At 43.8% G+C, this 19,841-nt stretch overlaps 1 protein-coding gene across 3 annotated transcripts in view; it reads right to left on the bottom strand.

Moving 5' to 3' along the window:
- Nucleotides 1–19,841, bottom strand: part of cdh7a (cadherin 7a) — a 170,436-nt gene that overhangs the window by 60,512 nt on the left and 90,083 nt on the right. For all 3 annotated transcript variants that reach the window (XM_043687680.1, XM_043687681.1, XM_043687682.1), the window contains exon 6: nucleotides 8,079–8,266. In XM_043687680.1, coding sequence (XP_043543615.1) covers nucleotides 8,079–8,266 — 188 coding nt within the window. The remainder of the gene's footprint in view (nucleotides 1–8,078; nucleotides 8,267–19,841) is intronic.

The raw sequence follows: 19,841 nt of genomic DNA on the forward strand, positions 1-19,841 counted from the left end.
ACCCACAATTCCCTGAGGGAGGGAATCCATGGTGTCCAGCTTGTGTCGCTTGAAATATTGAAGATCAGGACATGATTTAATAGAAGGGTTTAAGTAGAATAAAGGAGATGATGTAGAAAATAAACACCAACCATTTTCTGGTGGGGAAAACCCAGCAAGAGGAGGCATAGCCTTAAAACTTAAACTCAGCTGTTCAGGGTTCTTTTTTTGTCAGAAGCATAAGCCATAAGCTATAGGAGCAGAAATAGGCCATTCAGCCCATCAGGTTTTCCCCATCATTCAATGAGATAATGGCTGATCTGGCAATCGTCAACTTCACTTTCCTCCATAACTCCTGATTCCCTTCCTGTTAACAATCTGCCTAGCTCCACATTTATGGATATATGAGCTAGAACCATAAAACCTTTCGTTCCCCTGGCAGGCTCCTACATTCATTAAGATCATGGCCCAGCTGATCGCTATCTCAGAAATTCCTGCTCATCTCTTAAATGGGAGACCCCTCATGTACAGATTGCATCACCTAATTTTAGACCCCCCCCACATGAGAGAACATTATCTCAGCATTTATCCTGTAAAGGCCCTCAGTATCATATGAGTACCATCACCTCTCATTCTCCTAAACCCAAAAGGCCTAACCCTCTCAACATTTCTTCATAAGGCAAAAAAAAACCTCAAGAATCAGCAAGCAAAGCTAAGGGTTTGAGGTTTGTTCTGACAGTGACTCTATTTCAAATTCATCAAAATAGATATGGGTGGTGTGATGGCTCAGTGGTTAGCACCAGAGACCTGATCTCGATTCCAGTCTCTGGCGACTTTCTGCGTGGAGTTTGCACATTCTCTCCGTGTCTGCGTGGATTCGCTCCAGGTGCTCGGGTTTCCTCCCACAGCTGTGCACATTTGGTGCACTGACCTTGCTAAATTGCCCATAATGTTCAGTGCAAGGTAGTTGTGAGAAATGCAGGGTTTACAGGGATAGGGTGGGTCTGGGTGGGAAGCTGTTTGGAGCGACAGTGTGGATTTGATGGGCTGAATAGCCAGCTTCCACATTGTAGAGATTCGATAACAGCCAAGGCACATTTGCCGTGATGGTTTGGACACCAAAGAAGAAGGTGTAATTTGAGTGCTATGTCCTGGTAAACTTATTTCTCTTGTAAGTTCTTCAGAAGGTAAATTGGCTTGAAGTTTCAGTAGCCCTTCAAACTTTGCCAGTTCATTGTTAATGTGAACAGATTCTGTCCGTATGGCTGATTATGTTCTGCAAATGACATCTGATACAGTGAAGCTGCTCTATGTTGCTTTGATTTCAACACAGCAATGGGCTACAGAAGAGACTGTTGTTGAAAGCAGATGTGAGAGGTGCCTACAGTGCATGCTGGAGTTATTAAAATTATTATTGATTCAATCAGGATGAGTAGTCTCTCCCACTGCAGTGCTGGGAATAAACTGTCTGGTCTGATCGCTTAATAGAACAGATCGAAATACAAGTACACTTTCAACTGTCACTGTTGGTAGAAATAAAGGCATTGTGATAGACAGAGAAGATTTGTTTCATTGGTAAGGTTGGGCAAGGGTCTCTGCAACACTGTTCCAAACCCAGAAATGCCTTCTAGGTCTTTCTCAAAGCATAGATCCCTTCAGAAGGCAGCGACACCTCACATGGTTAGGTCAATGGTTAGCGGCAGGAAGGGGTGCCTTTCAGGGCAGACATGGGGGTGCAGCAAGAAGGTAGGGATGGAAGAACTGCAGCCCTTGCATTTATCCGATGGATTCCAGGTTCTTACAGCTTATCAAATCCCTACAGTGCGTAAAGAGGCCATTTGGCCCATCGGGTCTGCATCGACCCTCCAAGAGCATCCCACTCACCCCCAGTCCCCTACTCTATCCCTGTGACCCCAGATTTACCATGGCTAATCTACCTAGCCTGCACACCTTTGGGCTTTGTGAGGAAACTGGAGCACCAGAGGAACCCCGCGCAGACACAGGAGAACATGCAAACTCCACAAAGACAGTCACCCGAGGCTGGAATTGAACCTGGGTCCCTGGCACTGTGAGGCAGCAGTGCCAACCACTTAGCCACCGTACCATTCTTAGTGAGCCATAATAACCCTTGAGGTTGAAACCACTGAGCACATAACCATGGGTGAGGTGCCGAAAGACTGAAGGGTAGCTAATGTTATGCCGTTATTTAAGAAAGGCTATAAGGGGCAGCGTGGGAATTACAGGCCAGTGAGTCTGACATCGGTGCTGAGTTAGTTGTTGGAGGTGATTCTGAAAGATAGGATTTACATGAATTTGGAGAGGCAAGGACTGATTATGCATGGTTTTGTGTGAGGAAATTCGTGTCTTACAAAATTGATTGAATTTTTTTGAGGAAGTAATCAAAAAAGATTGACGAGGGCAGAATGGTAGACATTATCTACATAGACCTTCGAAAAGCCTTTGACAAGATTTTGCATGGTAGACTAATTAGCAAAATTAGATTATATGAGATGCAGGGTGAGATTATCAATTGGTTACAAAATTGGCTTAACAGCAGCAGATGGAGCTGAAAAATGTGTTGCTGGAAAAGCGCAGCAGGTCAGGCAGCATCCAAGGAGCAGGAGAATCGACGTTTCGGGCATAAGCTCGAAGAAGGGCTTATGCCCGAAACGTCAATTCTCCTCCTCCTTGGGTGCTGCCTGACCTGCTGCGCTTTTCCAGCAACACATTTTTCAGCTCTGATCTCCAGCATCTGCAGTCCTCACTTTCTCCTAGCAGCAGATGGAGGGCAATGGTAGACGGCTGTTTTGCGGATTGGAGTCCTGTGACCAGCGATGTTTTGCAGGGATCGGTGCAAGGTCCACTTTTGTTTGTCATTTATAAAAACAGCTTTGGACGAGAGTTCAAGAGGTATGGTTAGTATGTTTGCGGATGACACCAAAATTGGTGATAGAGTGGACAGTGAAGAAGGTCATCTAAAATTGCAAAGAGATCTTGATCAATTGGGTCATTAGTCTGAGGAGTGCCAGATGGAGTTAAATTTGAATAAATGTGAGGTATTGCATTTTGGTTAAAAAGGAACACAGCAGGACTTATACAATTAATGGGAGGCCCTGGGTAATGTTGTAGAATAGAAAGACCCAGAGGTTCAGGTCAAGAGTTCTTTGAAATTTGTGCCACATGTGGATGAGGTGGTTAAGAACGTGTTTAGCACGCTCGCCTTCATTGCTCAGACCTTTGAATACAGGAGTTGGGAAATCAAATTGAGATTGTACAGGACATTGGTGAAGTCTCTTCTGGAGTACTGTGTACAGTGCTGTTTGCCCGGTTATAGGGAAGAAATTATTACATTGGAGAGGGGTTCGGAAAAGATTTCCCAGAATGGTGCCGGGAATGGAAGGCTTGAGTTACAAGGATAGGCTGAATGAGGACTTTTCTCACTGGAGCGTAGGAGGTTGAGGGGTGACCTTACAGAGGTTTATAAAATCATGAGGGGCATGGATAAGGTGAATAGTTAGGATCTTTTTCCTAGGGTGGGGAAGTTCAAAACTAGGAGGAATACTTTTAAGGTGTGAGGAGAGCGATTTAACAAGGACATGAGGGACAACGTCTTTACACAGAGAGTGGTTTGTATGTGGAATGAACTGTCACAGGAAGTGGTGGATGCAGGTACAGTTGCAACATTTAAAAAAAAACATGGTGATATGTACATGAATAGGAAAGGTTTGGAGGGATATTGGCCAAATGCAGGCAGGTGGGACGAGTTGAGTTTGGGATCATGGCTGGCATGGACTGGTCAGACTGAAGGATCGGTTTCGATGTGGTATGACTCTATGACCCCAACTTGGATTCTACCAACTGAGCTAATCTGGCGCTCGGTCTTCTGTGGATACCAGCAGGGTCTGCAAATTGGATGAGCGACTGGACCTGAGACAATGCTGCAGGAAGGTGTTCAAGTGAAGTGAGAAGTAAAGAGTAATATAATGGAGGTAGGAGACAGTGTAGTCAGGAAAATAGACAGCACTCTCTGGACTCAAGAACAAGATGCTAGAAGGCTGTGCTATCTGCTACAAAACCAGAAGGTCTCACAGCATCTGTGAAGAGAAATCAAAGTTAGCATTTTGGGTCCGGTAACCCTTCCTCAGTACTGATGATAACAGGTAAAAAGGTTGTTTTGAACTTTTCCACCCTAGGAAAAAGGTCCTTGCTACTCATCTTATCTATACCCCTCACAATTTTATAAACCCCTACAGGGTGATCCCTCAACCTTCTAGACTTCAGTGAAAAATGTCCCTATTTATGGGCGGCACGGTGGTACTGCTGCCTCACAGCGCCAGAGACCCGGGTTCAATTCCCGCCTCAGGCGACTGACTGTGTGGAATTTGCACGTTCTCCCCATGTCTGCGTGGGTTTCCTCCCGGTGCTCCGGTTTCCTCCCACATTCCAAAAATGTGCAGGTCAGGTGAATTGGCCAAGCTAAATTGCCCCTAGTGTTAGGTAAGGGGTAAATGTAGGGGTATGGGTGGGTTGCACTTTGGCGGGTTGGTGTGGACTTGTTGGGCCGAAGGGCCTGTTTCCACACTGTAACATAATCTAATCTAATCTATTAGCCTATCTTTATAACTTCTATTCCTGACAACAGCTTGATAAATCTTTTCTGAAACCTCTTGAATTTAATAATTTCCTCCCTACAACAGGGTGAACAGAACTGGACACACTAGAACATAGAACATAGAACAATACAGCACAGAACAGGCGCTTCGGCCCACGATGTTATGCCGAACATTTGTCCTACTCCAGAAGAGACCTCACCAGTGTCCTGTACAACCTCAATATGATTCCCCAATCCCTGTACTCAAAGGTCTGAGCAATGAAGGCAAGCGTGCTAAACACCTTCTTAACCACCCGTCCACATGCAATACAAATTTCAAAGAATTCTATTACCATCAGTTCTGAGGAAGGGTCACCAGACCCGCAACGTTAACTCTGATATCTCTTCACAGATGCTGCCAGACCTACTGAGTTTTTCCAGCAATTTCTGCTTTTGCTTCTGATTTACAACATCTGCAGATCTTTTGATTGTTATAATGTGCTACCTGCTGCCTGGTTTGGAACATTTGTTCCAAGCTGAGACAAACCTGTTGGGGAATGTTCAGGATCCAGTTAGCAAGGTCACTTTGGGTGCCAATGACAGGGACAGAACAACAAAACAGAAACTGTTTATAGAATCATAGAACTGTAGTGTGGGAACAGGCCCATCGGCCCAACAGGTCCATACCAACCCTCCAAAGAGTAACCCACCCAAACCCATTCCCCTACCCTATATTTACCCCTGACTAATGCACTGAACCTATACATCTCTGAACACTATGGGCAATTTAGCATGGCCAATTCACCCAACTTGCATATCATTGGATGGCAACATGAACAACTAGGGGCTAAAATAAAAAGCAGAACTTCAAAAGTAACCTGTCTATAACAATGGCTGCGAGCAAATTAGCATAGGGTTGATAAGATTGGAGATGTGAATATGCAGCTTAAAACTGGTATGGGAGAAACAGGAACAAGTACAAAAATTGCTGGAGAAACTCAGCAGCCGTAGCTGCACCTTTGGGAAGACAGCAGAGTTAACATTTCAAGTACGGGGATATGTCATCAGACTTGTCAGCAGATGCTGCCAGACCTGCTGAGTTTCTCCTTTTCACAGTTCTTCGTTTTATTTTCTGGGAGAAATGAGTTTCAGATCATGACATTCATCCCTGGGATGTTGCTGTCTTTGACAAGGCTAATATTTGTTGCCAATCTCTAATTACCCTTCAGCGAGTCGTATTGAGCCAGCTAGTCCCAGCTAGGGAATGAAATCTGCTGTCCAGTCTATGTATGACACCAAACATACAGCGATGTGGTTGACTCATAACTGCCCTCTGATTTAGCCTAACAAGCTATTCAAGTCAAGTCACAATAAGGGATACACAATAAATGCTGGCTCAGCCAGTAATGCCCGCACCCCAATAGAAGAATCTTTTAAGTACACCCATCATATTATTCATGAGGGACTTCCAGGATTTTGATATGGTGGCACTGAAGGAACAATGATATGTTTCCAAGTCAGTAGGTGAGTGGCTTGGAGGAGAACTTGCAGCTGATGGTGCCTCATGCTGCCCTTGTCCTTTTGGAAGGTGCTGTCTGAGGATCGCTGGTGAATTTCTGCGATGCATCCTGCAGATGCTATGCACTGCTGCTACTGTCCCTCAAAGGTGGAGGGAGTGGATGTTTGTGGATGTGGTGCCAATCAAGCGGGCTGCTTGGTCCTGGATAGTGTCAAGCTTCTGAAGTGTTACTGGAGCTGCACCCATCCAGGCAAATGGGGAGGATTCTATCACACTTCTGACTAGTGCCTTGTAGACGGTGGACAGATTTTGGGGAGTCGGGAGGTAAGTTATTCGTTACAGAATTCCTAGCCTCTGACCTGCTCTTATAGCCACAGTATTTATGTGGCTAACCATGCTCAGTCGCTGGCCATTGGCAACACCCAGGATGTTGAAAGTGTGGGATTCAGTGATAGTAATGCCTTTGAATGTCAAGGATCTGTGGTTATTACCTGGCACTTGCTGGAGTATTGTTCCCTTTACCTTAGACAGTAGAGGTCATGGATTTAGAATGTGCTGTCAACTTGATGAGTCACTGTACTAGTGCATCTTGTAGATGATACATACTACTGACACAATGAGTCTGTGTTGGAAGAAGTGAATATTTAAGTTTATGGTTGGGTTATTGATTAAGTGTGCTGCTTCATCAAGGATACTGATGAGCTTTTTGAGTACTGCCCACTGCAGCACTGGTTGAGTAATTAAGACCAGAGATAAACAAAGCAACGGAATGAGAAACTGCAAATCTCTCAGAAAACTGTTTGAATCACAGAATCCTCACAGTGTGGAAACAGGCCATTTGCCCAACAAGTCCACACCGACAATGCAAAGAGTATCCCACCCAGACCCATTCCTCCACCCTATCATTCTACATTTCCCCTGACTAATCCACCTAGCTTACACATCCGTGAACACTATGGGCAATTTGGCATGGCCAATTCACCTAACCTGCACATCTTCAGACTGTGGGAGGAAACCGGAGCACCTGGAGGAAACCCACACAGACACGGGGAAAATGTGCAAACTCCACACAGACAGTCACCCAAGGCTGGAACCAAACCTGAGTCCCTGGTGCTGCGAGGCAGCAGTGCTAACCACTGAGCCACAATGCTCCCCACCTCCATGAGGGCATTACATCGAGAGAAAGAAAACGACCATGGAGAGATTTGAAAATAAGGATGAGATTTTAAAATAAAGTCAATGTCAGGGAGAGACTGCATTTAAGTATTCAGCTTGACTTCATTTTATGTTCCTGCTTTTTAAAATTGTCTCCACTCAAATCTGAGCCTTTTATCAAACTGAACAATTTTCCTGGATGAATTTCAGCAGTTCCCTTTATAATAATAAAAAATTCCTCAACTTTGTTTCATCAATCCCTGATGGCACACAGAACTATATTCCTTGCAATCTTCCAAAGGATAATAACATCAATTTGATAAACAGACTGAGAAGATGCAGGTAGAAAGCTGGCAATCTTTGTCCTAGTTCTTCAAGTTGCCACAAGCCTTGAAGGGGTGTCAGGCCTCACCCTGGAGATTTGTAGCTGCAATTGAACAATCCGATGCAAGGGGGGTAAACTGGCTCTGAGGTGGGATCAGTGTAGAGAAAACAAGGTCATGGAGCTAACAGAAAGAAAGATTATAAATAGTTTTTGATGAACTGGAAGTCAGCCAAAGTACAGTGCTGTAACTGAGAAACCAGTTGGTGACAAAAAGGAGAGTAACCACAAGTGACAACGTTGAACATCGATGTATAATCTATCATCTGAAGACCTGTATGAACTGTCCTTCTACAGAAGGAATTATATGAGATACAAAAAGTGAAAAAGAGTGTGAAGTGATTAAATCTCCATCGGTTTAGCTCCTCCAAGGCTGGCACAATTCAAAGTAGTGAACAAAACCTGCATTCTCTCAAAACAGCGGACTTTGATTTTGCCTTGACTGGTCTTACCTTCTGAAGAGTTACGATGCCCTCTTGGGTCTCCATGTCAGCTTCAATCTTGAGAACAGAAAAGCCATCCCCGTCAATAATTTGGTATTCCATTTCAGCGTTTGGTCCAATGTCATCATCGAGAGCCCTTATTTTAGCCACTGTTGAAGCCACAGGTAAAGATTCTGGAACATTGTACTGATAAAACCCTGTGTGGAAAAAAGTGGTAAATGTCAAGCACCTGAAACGTACAGCAGTTGGATCCTGTGATAATGAGCTCTTAGAGAAAACAGAGAATTAGGTCCAATTAAATATCCAAGTGTACCAATGAGAAATGGCGTTGGGGTGGCAGGGGAGAGGAGGAGAGTGAATGATGGAAATGAGGCAGGAACAAAACATGTTCCCCCCCGTCTCCCCTCCCCCCGTTCCCCCCCCAGCAGATGCCCATTGACTGCCTTTTTAACTGCGCAGCATTCTAGTTGGCTTGCTACAAAAGTGTAGCAGGAGGGATTCACTGACCTTGTGCTAATTGGTAGAATGTACATTAGTAATGTCAGATGATGTTGGGAGCTGAGATGCGAAGGTTATAATGGGGGGATAGAGGGAGAGATGGTTATGGGCGGATACAGTGAGTGATGGTAATGGGTGAATACAATGGGTGGTAGTAATGGGGAAGACAGTGGGTGATGATAATGGATGACTACAGTGAGTGACGGTAATGGGTGGATACAGTGAGTGATAGTAATGGGTGAATACAGAGAGTGATGGTTATGGGCGGATACAGTGAATGATGGTAATGGGTGAATAGAATGGGTGATGGTAATGGGGGAAGACAGTGCGTGATGGTAATAGGTGAATACAGTGGTTGATGGTAATGGGGAAGACAGTGGGTGATGGTAATGGATGACTACAGTGAGTGATAGTAATGGGTGAATACAGAGAGTGATGGTTATGGGCGGATACAGTGAGTGATGGTAATGGGTGAATACAATGGGTGGTAGTAATGGGGAAGACAGTGGGTGATGATAATGGATGACTACAGTGAGTGACGGTAATGGGTGGATACAGTGAGTGATAGTAATGGGTGAATACAGAGAGTGATGGTTATGGGCGGATACAGTGAATGATGGTAATGGGTGAATAGAATGGGTGATGGTAATGGGGGAAGACAGTGCGTGTGAATACAGTGGATGATTGTAATGGGTGAATACAGTGAGTGATGGTAATGGGTGAATTCAGTGAGTGATGGTAATGGGTGGATACAGCGAGCGATGGTAATGGGTGAATACACTGAGTAATGATGGGTGAATACAGTGGGTGATGGTAATGGGTGAATACAGTGGGTAATGGTAACGGGTGAATACAGTGGATGATTGTAATGGGTGAATACAGTGAGTGATGGTAATGGGTGAATTCAGTGAGTGATGGTAATGGGTGAATACAGCGATCAACGGTAATGGGTGGATACAGTGAATGATGGTAATGGGTGAATACAGTGAGTTATGGTATTGGATGAATACAGTGAGTGATGATGATGGGTGAATACAGTGGGTAATTGTAATGGGTAAATACAGTGAGTGATGGTAATGGGTGAATACAGTGAGTTATTGTAATGGATGAACACAGTGGGTGACGGTAATAGGTAGATACAGTGAGTGATGGTAATGATTGGATACAGTGAGTAATGGTAATCGGTGACTACAGTGGGTGATGGTAATGGGTGAATACAGTGAGTGACGGTATTGGGTTAATACAGTGGGTGACGGTAATGGCAATGATTCCACAGTTGGTCTGAGAATCCTCATCTCCACTTTCCTGTGTTATCCTCAAAACATTTGATTCTTTTATTGATTAAAAATCTTCATGGTCTCAGCCTTGGATGCACTTAACAACCCAACCTCAATGGCCATCAGTAGTAAAGACTGCTATCAGTTTTCTACCCTCCGAATGATGAAATTCCTTTGACATCAAAATTGGGGGTGTAGTGGACATCGATGAAGGTTACTCCAGATTACAATGGGATTGTGATCAAATGGGCCAATGGGCTGAGAAGTGGCAGATGGAGTTTAATTTAGATAAATGCGAGGTGCTGCATTTTGGGAAAGCAAATCTTAGCAGGACTTATACACTTGATGTTAAGCTCCTCGGGAGTGTTGCTGAACAAAGAGACCTTGGAGTTCAGGTTCATAGCTCCTTGAATGTGGAGTTGCAGGTAGATAGGATAGTGAAGAAGGCTTAGGTCACAGTCGGAATATTGTGTGCAATTCTGGTCTCCTTCCTAACAGAAAGATGTTATGAAACTTGAAAGGGTTCAGGAAAGATTTGCAAGGATGTTGCCAGGGTTGGAGGATTTGAGCTATAGGGAAAGGGTGAATAGACTGGGGCTGTTTTCCCTGGAGCTTCGGAGGCTGAGGGGTAACCTTCTTATAGAAGTTTATGAAATCAAGAGGGGTGTGGATAGGATAAATAGACAAAGTCTTTTCCCTGGGATGGAGGAGTCCAGAACTAGAAGCATAGGTTTAGGGTGAGAGGGGAAAGATATAAAAGATACCTAAGGGGCAATGTTTTCACCCAGAGGGTGGTACGTGCATGGAATGAGCTGCCAGAGGAAGTAGTGGAGGCTGGTACAATTGCAACATTTAAAAGGCATCTGGATGGGGACATGAATAGGAAGGGTTTGGAGGTATATGGGCCAGATTGTGGGGACTAGATTGGGTTGGGATATCTGGTCGGCATGGACGAGTTGGACCACAGGGTCTGTTTCCGTGCTTTGCATCTCTATGATTCTATGACTGTGTATTAAACAAGTGATCCTTTATTCTGAGATGATGCCATCTCCTCATGAGACAGTGCCTCCATACCATCCTTTACCCTCCCCTCCCCACCCCCCAGGTCCCTCCAGACCCACCATGGCACCTAATATATTAGAAAGCTGGATTTTCATCTATCCTTTGTGACAGAGCAGTTACCTTCCATTTCTCCCAATTGCTCTCGGTTTTCTGTCTTTGAGTATTTTATATTCAATGCTTTAAACTTACACATTTGATGCTTTAAGCTTCTACATTGCTTCCACAGAATAATATCAAAAATATTTAGCTGAAATACTGAAATGGTCCATGTCAATGTAAGTTCCCATGTCTACATTTTCTTTTGCAATTTCAAACGTGATACTCTCTTTCACAATCCAGGCTGAGTGTTCCTTTGAAGTTATTGTTGTGGAAATATTCCTGAAGCCTGACACTCGGAAACCTGTTGGAGTACCTGCTGAAGAAGCTATTGATGTGGTTGCCAAGGTGAGTATCTGGCTCTTTCACAATATCGGTGCTACCCTTTATCTGCTTCCAAATCCACTCAATATCCGAGTCTGTACCGATTCATCCCCCCGAAACAGGCAGTGAAGAATCCTTTCATCCTGAGATCCAGCAGCATCTCTTTTTTTTAATGCATTGATGGGATAGGAACATTGTTGGAGAAGGGAGTGGTGAGCTGTCTTTTTAAACTGCTGGAATCCTTAAGACCATAAAACATAGGAGCATAAGTGAGGCCATTCAGCCCATCAAGTCTGTTCCATCATTCAATCATGGCTGATAAGTTTCTCACCCATTCTCCTGCTTTCTCCCCATAACCCTTGATCCCCTTGATATTCAAGAACCTATCTATCTCCATCTTAAATATATTCAATGACCTGGCCTCCACAGCCTTCTGTGACAATAGATTCCACAGATTCACCACTCTCTGGCTGAACACGTTCTCCTTATCTTGGTTCTAAAAGGTCTTCCCTTTACTCAAAGGCAGTAACCTTGGGTCCTAGTCTCTCCTACCACAGGAAACATCTTCCCAACATCCATTCTGTCTAGGCCATTCAGTATTCTGTATGTTTCAATTAGATCCCCCCCTCGTCCTTCTAAACTCCATTGAGCATAGATCCAGAATCTTCAAGTGTTCCTCATATGTTAAGCTTTACATTCCTGGGACCTTTCTTCTGAGTCTCCTCTGAACATGCTCCAGGGCTGGTACATCCTTCTTGTGATATGGAGCCCAAAACTGTGCAGAATACTCCAAATGTGGACTGACCAGAGCCTTATAGAGCCTCAGAACTACATCCCTGTTTTTATATTCAAGTCCTCTCAAAACTTTTGGCATCATTGCATTTACCTTCCTAACTACTGACTCAACCTGCAAGTTTACCTTGAGAGAATCCTGTTCTGGAACTCCCAAGTCTCTTTGGACTTCAGATTTCTGAATTTTCTCCCCATTTAGAAAACAGTCCATGCCTCTATTCTTCCTGCCGAAGTGCACGACCTCACGCTTTCCCATGGTGTACTCCATCTGCCACTTCGTTGCCCACTCTCCTAACCTGTCCAAATCCTTCTGCAGCCTTCCTGCCTCCTCAATGCTACCTGCTCCTCTATGTATCTTTGTATTCTCTGCAAACCTAGCCAGAATGCCCTCAGTTCCTTCATCCTTAGATATAAAGACACCCAAAAAATGATTAGGAAGTGAGTTCCAGCCCATTGACCCAATGACAGGGAACAAACGCTGATATAGTACCAAGTCAGGATTTGGAGGGTACGAACAATGGGGTGGTATTCCTATGCACCTGCTGCCCTTCTAGGTGGAAGAGGTCATGGCGTTGGAAGGTGCTGTTGAAGGAGCCACAGTGACTTATTAGAATGCAGCTTTTCAATGGCACACGCTGCAGCTACTGAGCGTTGGTGGTGAAGGGAGTGAAGGTTAAATGTGACTGTTGGGTTACAGGCTGCTTTGTCCTGCATGGTGTCAAGCATCTTCAGTGTGTTGGAGCTGAACTCATTTAGGGAAGTGGGTAATATTCTTGTAAAAGCCTTGTAATGAGTTGCCTTTTGCATAATTCCTAACCTCTAACCTGTTCTTGCATTTATATACTCAAACATTTTACAAATATGTAACATTATAATCTCGCCTGGACGATTTGTAATTGTCAATCTCATGTTATAATCCTAGAAATGAAGATTCCATTTCATTGCAAAAACATTTCAACACTAATGAGATTGGAATGAGAATCCCCCTGTGGGGTGGCTCAGTGGTTAGCACTGCTGCCTCACAGCACTAGGGTCCCACATTCGATCTCAGCCTCGGGCGACTGTCTGTGTGGAGTTTGCACATTCTCCCCATGGCTGCGTGGGTTTGCTCCAGTTTCATCCCACAGTCCAAAGGAGTGCGGGTTACTCTTCGGAGGGTTGGCGTGGACTGGTTGTGCCAAAGTGCCTGTTTCCACACTGTAGGGAATCTAATCTATATGCTGATAACACTTACACATATAGGTTATGTTTTCAATTATTCAAAAAAATAGCCATCGTGAGACGATAGCTGAAAGTTAATACTAATCTGTTTATTATTGTAGGTTTTTACAAGATTTCATTACAAGGTCCCAAATAAAGTACAAATGTCAATTGCTCAAAAACGGTCTGGAATCATTTTGGAATTGAAGCATTAACTCTGTTTCTCTCAGCACAATCACTACCACACTCTCTCCAAAACTTTTTGCTATTGGGACAAAAGCATTACTTGGGTCAGATTGATTCTGAGAACTTTGACCCAAAGGTATTTATCTCGAAATTTCAACTTTTACATACATTATATATGGTTATACCCACCAAAGCTACACAAAATAGTTCAGGTGTGGGTTGCTAGGGCTCTATACAACTGCAGTAAGATGTCTTTCCTTCATTACTCAAATTCCCTTGCAATGAGGGTCAACTTATCATTTGCCTTCCTAATTGCTTGCTGCATCTGTATGCTAGTTTTTACCGACTCATTAAGAGAAAGGGAGGGAACAAATTAAAGGTAATTTGAAAACAAAGTAAATGTGATCTGAGTCAGAATGTTTTCAGACAGTGAGCAGCTATTCTCTGGAACTCACTGCCTACAAATGTGGTGAAGTCCAAGGTACAACTGAGGCATTCAAATGGCTGGATGGCTATTTCAAGAAACAAGGGTAACTAGGGGAAAAAAAAAACAACTAGGAGAAAGTGAGGATTGCAGATGTTGGAGATCAGAGTCAAGAGTGTGGTGCTGGAAAAGCACAGCAGGTCAGGTAACATCCGAGCGGCTGCAGAATCAACATTTCCTCATGAAGGGCTCTGACCCGAAACGTCGATTCTCCTGTCCTCAGATGCTGCCTGACCTGCTGTGCCTTTCCAGCACTACATTCTTGACTCTAACCAGGGGAAAAGGCAGGCAAATGGGATTGAGTTCTAATGGTCAATCAGAGAAGCAGTGCAGATACAATGGGCTGTGTTTAAGAACAATGATGGCTAAAGTATAGCTTACACAGTGGAGTCTCACAAAATGAAGACATCAAGACTGCTGCCAGAATGCAAGCATTAGGCTCTGGTCCAGTAAGGGGCAGAGGTACAAACTCAATTCTGCGTGGCCAGCTTATCTCTCACCTCTCTTTGAATAGAAAGCTGCAGTGATCTACATTATGCAACAGTGGACTGCAAACCAGGTGATAATGTCTTCAGCATCAGCTGGAAAGAGGCTAGATAGTAAAATGTACACTGTTGTTTAATTTGTTGGATATTGCTGCCTGGGTTAGCTTTTCTTTTCCTTTCCTAGTTACCCACAGGACAGTTAAGAATTAACACATTGCCCACTGGCATTAGCAAAGCCCCCAGTAATGCCATGTTATCTTGGCCTGAGATTGGGATTGTTGGCATAGTGGAATAGTGATCTCCTCAATGAGGCACAGACACCTCAATCATTATTATTTGGAGAGGGTTGGGGAGCTTTCTTACCTTACTGAATGGAATCTGGCCAAGACTGGCTAGACTAGCAATTACAGATGTAAGGATCATGTCTTTTTATTTTATGTTTTTGAAGACTGAGAACTGAAATGAGAAAGAGCTGTTTTCAAGGCCAGTGTTTTGAAGAGTACAGAGAAAAAGCAACCTGATCCTCATTGCAAACATTTTGTAAGGAACAGTTTGAACAAGCAGTCATTGAAGTTGATCGACAAGCAATTTAGAGCCAAGGTGGCATACTAATGCGGTTTTTGTTGGTAACAAGAAACAGATTGATCTATGAACTAATAATTAGTTCACAATGATAGTGACTGTTTGCTTGCCAACAACTGAATGATTGGTTCTCTAGTAAGTGAAGCTGAGAATAAATTACAGAGAGAAGTGTTCAGTACATCCCTAGCTCAGGAATAATCCCTCTGTTCTCTACTGTCAAAACTCACTGTACATCTGAAAAAAAAAGAACAGTTTTCCTTTCTTACCACATTGTTGCAAGCAGTGACTTTTACCAATAATTCAGATAACTTTTTTTTGAGTGAACCGCTGACCACCTTGTGTCCCAAAGCAACCAGTGGAAGCATCCAGAGAAAGATAACTGAAGCAACATACTGGCTTGCAGAAGAATGGTACAGATCATTTCAACAACAGAACCCGGGAACAAAGATTACTAAACTTTCTTTGCAGTTTCAGCCCTCTGTCCATAACCTATTTTCCTTTTCTATGTGCCTGTATGAAAGGGGGACTTTATCAGAGGATGAAGAGTTTTATTGAGTAGTATAAATTGCCAATGGTTTACCTGATCCCAGAGTCTAATTGTTTGTACTTCATGCTGCCTAACACATATTCAGCTTTGTGGGAGCTTAACAGGTGATGTGGGCTGGGGCTCCTCAATGTGCTGCGGGAAATCAGCATTACACATTGACTAAAGCTCTGATCTGCCAATACTATACGTTTTCAACAGCTGTAAGCATGCTCATGTCTTTACCAACATGTCATCTGGCAATCTTCACTTCACCTTTATGTATCATTTAACAGTGTTTGTAAATGCCATGACCCTTCTTAGTCCCTGGAGTTGAGTGTTCCAGAACAGAAATGATCTATTCAACCCATTCTGTCTGTACTGGCTCATTGAAGGAGCTATTTGATGCATTTCTCATCTCTATCCTTTCTCACAACTAGTGCAGCTCCTTAGTAAAAACCAAAAGACCTGTGGATGCAGTAAATCAGAAACAAAAAACAGAAATTACTGGAAAAACTCAGCAGGTCTGGCAGCATCTGTGGAGAGAAATCAGAGTTAACGTTTCAAGTAGATGGCTTTTCCTCAGAATTTCCACTTGACCAGAGAACTTAACTCTGATTTCTCTCCAAAGATGCTGTCAGATTTGCTGAGCTTTTCCAGCAACTTTTGTTTTTGGTCCCAGTGCAGTTCCTTACTCTTTCAAATATTTATTCAATTCCCTCTCAGAAAGTTATCACCAAGAACAGTTTCTCTTAGCCAGTGCATTCCAGATCGTGATAAAATGTTTTCCTCATCCCCTCTTTGTTTCCAACTGGGACACCAATTAATAACTCCCCCCTGTGCTAAGGAAATTCAGCAGGACAATGAAACAAAACCAATATATATCATGCAGCTTTCGCCATCCACTCGCATTGGAGATGGAAGTGTTGGCTCGGTTGAACAATTCATCAGTCAATGTTGTAATCAATGGGATGGCAGCAAATTGCCTGTTGCTGCAAAAATCTGATTGCACAGCTTGGAAGTAAGTGAAGCCATTAACGGTCGGGATGATAATTAGGTTTGGTTGCCATTGATAGTAGTTTTCCTGGGATTCAAAGTGTCTGTGGGAAGATTGGAACACTTCCACAAACAACAATTGATCACAAATAACAAAGAACAATTGATTAATGTTAAGTCAGATATTTTTAGACTTTTGAGAACCAAATGTATTAAAAGATGGGGAAAAAAGAGGTTTATGAAGATAGGTCACAGAATGTGATTGAATGGGAGGACAGGCTCAAGGGGGAGGCTATAGGGGAGGCAATGGCTTAGTGATTAATCCTGAGCCCCAGGTAATGCTCTGGGATGTGGATTCAAATCCCACCACCACAGATAATGGCATTTGACTTAAATAAATATCTAGAATGAAGAGTCTAATGTCGACCATGAATCCATTGCTGATTGGTGGAAAAACCCATCTGGTTCCCTAATTCCTGTTAGGGAAGGAAACTGGCATCATTACCTGGTCTGGCCTAATAGACCCTTCTAGACTCTGACTCTGGACCCACAGCAATGTGCTTGACACTTAACTTAGGGATGGGTAATAAATACTGGACTAGCCAGTGATGCCTTCATCCTGTCAATGAATTAAAAAAAAATAGGGTTTTCAGTTCTAAAGCTTTCCTGTAACAGTCAGACCATCACTTCTGAATCGAAACTTGAGGACAACATCAGGCGACATGGTGGCTCAGCGGTTAGCACTGCTGTTTCACAGCACCAGGGACCTGAGTTCAATTCCATCCTCGGGTGACTATCTTGTGGAGTTTGCACATTTTCCCCATGTCTGCTCCAGTTTCCTCCCACAATCAAGGTTAAGTGGGTTAACCATGCTAAATTGCCCATAGTATGCAGGCGAGATGAATTAGCTAAGGGACATGCATGGTTCCAGGGACTGGGTACAGGTGTGGGTGAGATGCTCTTCAGAGGGTCGGTATGGGCCAAATGGCCTGTTTCCACATTTTAGGGATTCTATAAAAATAAAATTGCTTCCAATATATAGATACCTGGGTCTGAGACTAGATACAATTCGTAATACAAAGGCAACTCTGGTCAGTTTGCTTCTCCAGCCAGCCACTGTTGTTGGTGTTATGTACACCCAGAACAACAGGCCGAATAACTTCCTGTATTATGCTATCATTATGCTAAAACCATCCACACTGCAAATAAGAATGGTCATGTAAAAAGGGGGTAACTTATAACTGTGCACTCGAGTGAAACAGCTTCCAAAATGTTGATCCAGAAGGATATCTCATGCAGCTTTTAAAGTGAATCCTCCCTGATGCACCCAGCTTTGTAACTCTGTCTCAGAAAATCAATCAGCGTTTGTCTACAGCTCACCTCCATCACACTGATCCCCACTCCCACTCCCACCATCCTCACCGTCATCAGGAACTTGAACATTCCTCAGCCACCATTCAACCTCCACTGCTAAGGGCGCAGGGAGTGTGGTGTGGTGACAATGTCAATGGGCTAGCAAACTGTTGCAGATGGTGAAATTTTAATTCAACCAAAAGGCTAGCCCAATAGTGATCACTGTCAACTTTTGTAGTGACACACCTGTTGACCAATAAAAACGATATTGATCTCTTAGAGAAGGAAATCTGCTATCCTTACATGATCTGGCCGACATGGCACACCTGAGTTACAGCAATGTGGTTGACTCTTGACTGTCCTCTGGGTAATTAGGTGCAGGTGATTAATGCTGGCCTAGGCAGTGATATACACATCCCATGAATGAACAATAATCTAACAATTCCTGACTCAGGCGACTGTCTGTGTGGAGTTTGCACATTCTCCCCGTGTCTGCGTGGGTTTCCTCCGGGTGCTCCGGTTTCCTCCCACAGTCCAAAGATGTGCAGGTCAGGTGAATTGGCCATGCTAAATTGCCCGTAGTGTTCGGTAAAAGGGGTAAATGTAGGGGAATGGGTGGGTTGCGCTTCGGCGTGTCAGTGTGGACTTGTTGGGCCGAAGGGCCTGTGTCCACACTAACTAATCTAATCTCCGCTACTAACCACATGATCACCCCCACTTCCTGCTACACCAATCAACTCACTCAATGCCATGCTCACCTCCCCCCTAACTGTGAGTCGAGAAACATCAGAATCACTGAGGAAGGGGGTGAATGTATTTGTCATTTTAACTCCCATATTTCCTCAGTCTTTCTTGAGAGCAAATGAAAAATAGGAAATTTTGCCTAGTCCACTTGTCTGAACTGCTGTGCTCTTCCAGCACCACTAATCCAGAATCTGGTTTCCAGCATCTGCAGTCATTGTTTTTACCAAAATGCAGACGTCAATTACTCCCAGTTTGGACTGAATTGAGAGATGAAGTAGTTCAGAAAATCTCAGACAGCAAGTGAGACAATCTGTAAATCATAGTCTTTGAGGAACTGCGCCTCTCTTTGTTTGAATGCTGTTGGAGAGCGTACATCTGTAGCGGGTATGGACTTGCGGTAAGGATGTCAGCTGGGCTCAGAAGAAGATGCAGTCATCCATGCCAGGAGAGAGGTGGCACTGCCACCAACCGGTGCCCTCTCAGAAACATCTTGAATAAAATGGCTGCCTGGGACACCTGTGCTGGAGGGAAATCTCAGCATGTGACCTCAGCTGTGACCAGGGAGATGGGAGAACATCAAAGCCAGCCTGGAATACTTGCCACTTGGCCTGTCCTTGACATCTTCAATAGAGGGTGGGCCACAGGGTACAGAGGACAATCGAAACTTACCTTCCCGAAAATGTTGAGTTTCATTTAGCAGGTGGGTAGCTATTTGGATCTCACCTCACACCACTCAGAAAGTGGTCTGGGAAATTGTCACTCTGGTTGGGAACACAAATGTTTGCTCGACCTACATAACCACCCCTTAACTGGCCGTTGAGAAGTCTATTTGGAGTTGATTGGAACATGGAAAAAAGTCAGGAGATTTTAGTCAGAGGGAAATTGAGAAACAAACTTGCAAGGAGATCTCAGCTATCTGTAAGAATAATAGGTAGTTATGGTCGGGGATTTTAACTTTCCAAACATAGACTGGGACTGCCATAGTGTTAAAGGTTTAGATGGAGAGGAATTTCTTAAGTGTATACAAGACAATTTTCTGAATTCAGTATGTGGATGTACCTACTAGAGAAGGTGCAAAACGAGACCTACTCTTGGGAAATAAGGCAGGACAGGTGACTGAGGTGTCAGTGGGGGAGCACTTTGGGTCCAGCGACCATAATTCTATTCGTT

This window comes from Chiloscyllium plagiosum, chromosome 4 (assembly GCF_004010195.1).
Source record: "Chiloscyllium plagiosum isolate BGI_BamShark_2017 chromosome 4, ASM401019v2, whole genome shotgun sequence".
Lineage (NCBI taxonomy): Eukaryota > Metazoa > Chordata > Chondrichthyes > Orectolobiformes > Hemiscylliidae > Chiloscyllium > Chiloscyllium plagiosum.